Source organism: Pelecanus crispus, chromosome 3, assembly GCF_030463565.1.
Source record: "Pelecanus crispus isolate bPelCri1 chromosome 3, bPelCri1.pri, whole genome shotgun sequence".
Lineage (NCBI taxonomy): Eukaryota > Metazoa > Chordata > Aves > Pelecaniformes > Pelecanidae > Pelecanus > Pelecanus crispus.
In genome coordinates, this window is record NC_134645.1 from 11787169 (window position 1) to 11794584 (window position 7416).

Genomic DNA, 7416 nt, shown 5'->3' on the forward strand with positions numbered 1-7416 from the left:
ATGCCCTTTTCTAAAGATCCAAATAGTGGTCTGCTGCTTTTTTGGTTTTTTGCCCTGCATAAAAATACCTGTTGTATGAAGTAACGTGGCTTTTTGGTCACTCTACCTCTTAGCTCTTGAAAATAAAAGACAAGTGCAAGAGTTTTGGTTATTGATTCTAAACAAGTTAGCCCACAACAAACCAGTAGCATGGTTTATGTTCTTAATGGTAGTAAGTAAGTATCCATCCCTTACTGTCCTTCCATCTTTACAGGCCACTCTCCTCTTGTGAGCTGGCACAAGATATAAACTGAGAATATTCCTGTTCTTTAGAGCTCTTAAAGGCTTGAGTGAGAGTGCCTGGCTCACATGAATGCAACCCAGAGAGTACAGGAGAAAAGGAGACCATGTGTTGATTTGCCTCCGTTCCTAACATACCCCATAATTTGGCTCATCTTGTTCCTGAAATAATGAAATCTTGGCACTGAATGCTGTGAAGAACATAAAAACAGGAAATTTGCAAATTGCCATGTCAGTGCAACCATGTCAGTGTGTTCTTTGTTTTGTATGTTTTTGTGAGAGTCTAAATATTTCAGTGCCTTGTGGATAAAGTGGTCACCTGCTTTAAAGTGTGTAAATCTGAATGAGTAGGCAAGCAAGTTTCAGAGCAGTGCGTGTCCCAGCATGCTTTTAAAACAAATACTGCGTGGTCTAGAAACCTGCTTTGTAGGAGACAAAACGGTTTGGTCCAGTAGAAGGGACGTAGACCTGGCACTTGGGTAATGTGGACAAGTTACTTTTGCATTTCCAGGCCTTGCTCCCTCTGGGAGCTTTGTGGAACAGGAGCTGTGTTCACACAGTGCCACCGTGATGATGCCGTGCACTCAGTGGGGCATCTCACAACAGCACGGACAGTTCGCAGCATGTGTCTATTAACTTTGGCAGGGAGATAAAACAGGAACAGGGGTATTTAACAGCTATAATTAACAAGTGAAAAAGATGTTTTTAAAAAGGGATAAATGTTTGTGGAAAAAATCCAGTATGAGTTCTTAGCTTCTCTTGGAGCTTGCTGTCTTGTGACTGTTTGGACAGAAGAGCAGTAAATTTTTGTCTGATCCCTCATGGTATTACACGCTGTTGACCTTAGCTGGAGATAAAAATGGCCAGCACCTTGCAGGGCTGGAGCTCATGTTCCTTTCTGGTGCTGTTGCTTTTCCCCCGTCACAATGAAGAGTCTGATTTGTCTGTAGTCATGCAAGAGCCATTGCTGCAGCTTGCCAGTGCCCTTTGGCTTTACAGCATACCGGTAAATTGTAAATCATTTGTTGCCTAACTCTCATGTCTTGAGGCACAATCCTGCATGCTGTGTGGTTGTCCCATGCAGGGAGCAGGGCTCCTGGAGCAGTAAGCACTATTTTTCTGCTACTTCTGTCAAAATTAGGTCATCGGTTTGGCTTTTCTGTAAAGACTTTCCCAAAACTCCCCGTTTCTTTTTTTTCTCTCACACTTAGGTATTCTTTGTTCTCTTTCACAATTCAGGCTAGCATACAAGAGAGCATCTGCTCCCATCTGTTTGTAAATAATTTAGTTATAATGATTCAGCTCTTCCACCGAATTGTGCAAGGCTCTGTGGGGAAGTATCACCATACCGAAGGCAACCTACCAGTGTTTAATGCAGGCCTGTGCTAGCACAGGCTTTTCACTAGGAATTGAAGAGCTGGCTTCACTGTTCCTAGGACAGTTTTTCAAAGTGCTTCCAAAATCACATTCAAATCTTCCCTATCCGGGATGGGGACATAAGAGTTTTGTTCCCTTTGTAATAAGTCTCTTGCCACCTGGTGGTTTCCAGCGTCTTGTTTCTTGATCTCAGTCACTGAAAGAAGGGATGTTTTCTGCTTTGTTTTCCAAGCTATTTCTGCAATGTTTTTGTGGGGTTTTTGTTTGGTTTTCGTGGTTTTATGGCCAGTATTGAATTTTCAGTGGCTTCCATTTCTTATGCTTTCCTTTCCTTGTTTCTTCAGAAATGTGGATATATGTGATCTTAGAGAAGCAGTTTTCTCTCCTGAAGTACTTGAGGGGCATATTCATCAGAGGTAGAATTGCTTGTCTGTCACTGACTCGCACTAATCTGAAGGAGAGGACCAGCTAGCAGGCCACATAGCATGCATCTGTGTAGCTGGCACAGTGGTTATTCTCTCGGCATCTGTAATTCATAGGGTAATGGAAACCAGCAAAGAGTAATGAGCGAAGAGAAGCAATTCAAACTAACAGAGATGAATAGATGAATTTGGGAAATCCTCAGAGTTTGTACTGGTTTGAATGTTACTGCTTGCTCATAAAGAAAGATTGTATGATTTTAGTCCTTGGCTGAATCAGATCATGCCCAGCAGCCATTTTAATTTGTGATATGCTAAATGAGCCTTGATTCATGACATCATTAGCAATGCAGAGCTTCGGATGGCTGTTGGAAATTCTCTTCTATAAACTGTTTTAAGGTGGCAGAAAGGAATAACTGGTTTTGGTTTTATTTCCAGTATGAAGTGAAAGCTCCTGTTCCTTCGGCATGCTTCAGGAATATCTGCAAGCAAATGGCAAAGATGCATGAAGCTATATATGATCTCCTTCCTGATGAGCAAACTCAGGTGAATGTTATTTTTGAGATTCATGCGACACCTCACTTACAAATGCACATGAACTCAGTAACAAGAGAGACTTCTGCTTTATCTAGGGGACAAAAAATTCTTTTTTGAGTCTTTGCGAAACCCACACATTAAAGGGGTTGGCAGCAGTCACGCAGACAGCTCGGTCTGAACTGAAGTAAGCGTTTGGATGTGCAGGGGGAACGATGAGACACACAAAAAGAACTGACTGATTCCAGCATTTTGAGCTTCATTTTAATATCTAGAGAGGTGGATCTTCAATTCAGGAATTAGTGCTGAAATTCTGCGCACGTGGCAACACCCTGGGGCTTGAGTATAGCCCTTTTAGGGAATTCTTCTGTAATGCTCCTCAAACTTAGTGGCTTCCAAAGGTCCCTAAATGTATTATGCAGCCAAATTGTACCAGATGTGCTTTTTCAGTATTTTGCTGCAGTTATTGCTACTGCAGAGTTGTAAATCTAAGGACAGAAAGGACTGATGCAGTCGCTGAATACACTTGTAGTTTCTCTTTTTGCACTAAATTAAATGGTCCCTTCAGAATTTTTTTCACTTTTTCTCTTGGAAAAAAAGACTTTAAGTAGTTATAGTATAGGAAAAAGATTTGTAATCTTCTGGGCTTAATACAAGTTGCTAGATGCTTCAGACAACAGGGAAGAAAAATTCATGCTCCAAATAATGTGTCCTCTAATTGCAACACATAACAAGTGAGGATGTACCTCTGAGTGCAACATGTAACAAATAAGTGAGGGTGTATACTGTCCTGTATGTTATATATTGTATGTGGCTGGAAAGATTAGCAGGCCAAAGGATTGGCAGAAGGGAAAATCACATGAATTGCAAAAACAAAACTGAAGGTTAGTGACTGAAGGTGTTTGCGACGTATTTCCTCTCTGTAGGCAGTGATGCAAGCATGGGGATGGTTCCTTACTCTGGTTCTGTGGTTTCTTCTAGACGTTGTTTTTAAGAATTAACGCAAGCTACAAACTTCACCTGAAGAGGCAGCTGGCCCACCTAAACGTAGTCAATGACGGAGGACCTCTGAATGGGTATGTTTGGGCACTTCTTTTTTTTTTTTTTTACTGTTTAATTTAAATAAGCAGGCTTTGTCTTCTGCAAGAAAGTTGTGGTTGCAGAATCCAGCCACGCTCTGTGTTTTACTGTGTGCCATTGGGAGCTTTTTTACAGTAAAGGACCTTACTTGTGCCTTTCTGTAGTAACTAGGAATGCAAACAGCTTGGTAATAGATTGGGAGTTGGGCATTGTCCTACTGGAAACCTGCTGTAGGTTTCCTCGGTTGTGGATTACTTTTTCTCTTTTTGTGTGACAGCAGTAGCCACAGTTTAATCCGCAAGAATTGCGTGATTCATGAAGCAGTTTTGTAATATGGATGGTGACTCATGGTGCTAGCAAAGTAAAAATGGTATTTCATCTGTGCAATGGGCAGCTTCTGTACGGGAACTGTTTTTACAGCAGAACTAGATTTGAAACAGAGATTATGCTCACAGAGCTTTCCCCCTTTCCTGCCTCAGCCCAACCTTCCATCACCAAAACAGGTCAGTGGTACCTCTCCTGAGGGGGTGTGGCTGGCTGTGCCTGGTGTCCCACACCTCCCAGGAAAGCGTACAGCCTCTGGCAGGCTGAATCCCATCGTAAGTTGGATTGTGCCCTGAAACGGTGGGTTTTATAACTGTTCTTAATGACCTGGGGGTGTTTGTTTGCAGTGTGGTTGGGGTGAAATTCAGCCGGCCTGCCCACATGCAAGAAAGCATTGTCTTAGGTTGAAGAAGCCAGAGAAGGAAGTTCATGAATGTTTCAAATGTTGCTGGAATGAAGAAGAGTTTTGTTCCTGTCCAATTTATTCTTACTTATCCTGCTTAAGCTTATTCATCCTTGCACTCCGTGAAAGAGTTTATCTGAAATCATTTTTTGTACTTGTGGTGTATTCGCAAGGTAACATCCAGTTGCCTTTGGCACTTAACTAAGGCGTTTGGAAGCCGACAAGCTTACTGAATAGGAGTGAGGCTGCAGCAGCCCCAGCTGAAATGAGTGCCCAGAGTGTGTTCAGGAGTGTTTCACACTGGGCTTTCTAGCACAGTCCTACACCAGCGTGCCGTGCTGTCCTTGTGCCGCTCCCTGTGTTTCTTTGATGCTTGTGGTTGGACGGTGTAAGTGGATCCCTTTTCGATAGGAGTGTCGGGGCAAGTGTTCCTGGTGACATACTGCTGGTGGTGTATGTCCCAGCACAGCCATCCTCGCTGCTGGACGGGTCTCTCAGCTGCAGCTGGAAACAGTAATGCCCCAAGTCTGTTTCTGTTTCTTTCATGGCAGCAGTTGCTTGCGTTAGAACGCAGCTCTCCGGGAGTGTGTTGTCGGGGCCTTTTGAGAAGGGAAAAATTAAACACTGGATTTCGCTTGCTGTTGTTCAGCAGATCTTCACCGACCTAGTTTTGAACATGCTTTTCTGATCCTCATCCTATTTTAAACTACCTGTTTCTGTAATAATAGTAAAAATCCAGGTCTGTGAATCCTGGATAATTTTTTACTATGAAAATACAACTTCTGTGCCTACATCTTGCTGCTTTCTAACTGGAAACACCATGGTCATGTTCCTGTCATCCCCTGTTATGTTTCAACAATGTATGAGGGATTTTGACTCTGTGTAAACTATTACAAACAATGCAACTGTTTTGCTGTTTCATTGCTTTTATATTAACCTTCCAGGATATAGAATTTAATAATGCAATAATTAATATTCCGAGTTGCAATGGAATTGGGGGTTTAAGTGTAGATAAGCCTGGGATTACAGCAAGAGAATAGAAGTTTTAGATGCCCAATTCCTGCTGAGTTTTCTGAACGCGTTATCTCCCTTCCCTGTAACTAGCTTTACACCTAGCAGTAATCACGTTATGTACGATCACTCCTGTAAAATAAACCACCTCCTCAGCATTGTTTTGAACTGATGCTTAAAACATCTAATCCAGGCATAGTACTTGAACGTGGATTGTTGTAATTGTGTGCCCAATTAATAAACAAACCCTGGCTGTTTTTCTGAATACTCCAGGTGGCTGTGATCCCTTCCAGTGCTAATCTTCTTGTGTTGTATATGTTTCACTGCAGACTGGTGACTTCAGATGTAGCTTTTTACACTGGAAACCTTCAAGCTCTGAAAGGCCTTAACAAATTAGACCTAAACATGGCTGAAATTTGGGAGCAGAAGAGGTGATAATCCACTGGGAGCAGTCACTTGGCTCTGACAACAGACCGACTTTCTTCTAAGCAGCGTGACGACTGTGAGGTGAATACTTAAGACCGGAGTCCAAGAAAGGACACTATTGATAGTCGGGGAAACTAGACTCAGAGTGAGCTGCAGGGAGTGATCTTTTCTGTGTCCTTCAGCAAGAAACAAGTGATCAGCTGTCTGTGCAATGTTTTTTCATTCTCTCTGGAAACAGACTCAGGTTTCTTTGGACCAAATCCAAAAGAACACATAGCTGTAACACAGCTGTAGTTGTCTAGAATGCTCTGTATATCTTTATATTAAAAAGATGCTTTGCATTTCTTCTAGTGCAATGAAATCACATGGTGTCCCACCTTATTTAATGATGGTACAATATAAAAATCTTGCAGTTGGAACTCTGTAGAAAATGTTTTTCTCTATGAAACTATGCTGTTCTAAAATTTATTTTTTTACAGAACTTTATATAAATAAATGTCTTTTGATTGCTTGCGTATAGGATTCAGGGAGCAGTCCTGTTTCAGGGGATTTCTCACAGCTGGGCTCTACTGCCATGTGAAGATAGGATTTTCCAAAAAACTGTTGGTTCACTGAAGCCACTACCAACAGGATGGAGTTGTGAAATTATAATTGTTAGCAGTGACAGCATAACAGTGGGCTTCTGGTGGAATCTGAAGGTAGCAAAAAGGCTGGTGTGGGGATGGCTTCCTGCAGCTACCACACCACAGACTAGGCAGTGCCACTGCAGTTGGGTAAGGACAGGGAGTGTTTCAGGGCTTTGCCAATTGCTCTGCAGTTCTAAAGACACAAAGAGGTGCGTATAAAGACAGAGGAGGACACAGAAAACAGGGCAGGAAGAATTTTACAGTTTTTAGGCTGCTTATGAAAGGTTGCGCCATTAAGGAAGGCGCAACTGAAATTAATTTATTTAAGAGTTTTTTAATACTACCTTTTAAGACTGGATGCTGCTAGTAACTAAGTAAAAGTGCCTGTGTATTTCACCTCACACCTCCTTACCTAACCATAGTCCGAGTGCCTAACCCTGTGACGATTATGTACGATGGAATGGTCTACAGTGCGTGTGTGCCTATGGTTTCTTCAGACAGGCATGCTTATCTGTTAGCATAACAGATGTCATTAATTGTCCGTCAAAATAAAGCTATAAAATCACAGTTGTTTTTAAAGACCAACTTCTTTAATGATACATACCAGTGTTATACTAAGCTTATAAAATAAAGTTGTCTGCATGTAAATACAAGAGAAACATTAAGAAATCAATAGTGATCAGGACAGGGATTTCAATTCCTGTACAAATTTAGAAATGACTCGAGAAGATAAATTAACATACATGGCTGTGACAATATGAACATGCGTGTAGTCAACACAATCCATTTATTGAAAAAAAAAAAAAGAGGGCAGATCAAGGATGCAGATATTAACAGGAGATCCAGTCTTAAATGGGATGTGAAAAAGCAAACACCGCACGTGGATACTGAGGCATTTTTTCTCAAGTATTAGATTCTTTGGGCAAGTTTGGAACAT

General features: G+C 41.7%; 1 protein-coding gene across 3 annotated transcripts in view; it reads left to right on the top strand.

The window, feature by feature from the left end:
• The window catches only part of VPS54 (VPS54 subunit of GARP complex), a 54257-nt gene extending 47626 nt beyond the window's left edge, over positions 1-6631 (top strand). For all 3 annotated transcript variants that reach the window (XM_075706702.1, XM_075706704.1, XM_075706703.1), the window contains 3 exons: positions 2514-2621; positions 3591-3685; positions 5757-6631. In XM_075706702.1, coding sequence (XP_075562817.1) covers positions 2514-2621; positions 3591-3685; positions 5757-5862 — 309 coding nt within the window. In that variant the 3' untranslated portion in view covers positions 5863-6631. The remainder of the gene's footprint in view (positions 1-2513; positions 2622-3590; positions 3686-5756) is intronic.
• Positions 6632-7416: the final 785 nt, after the last annotated feature.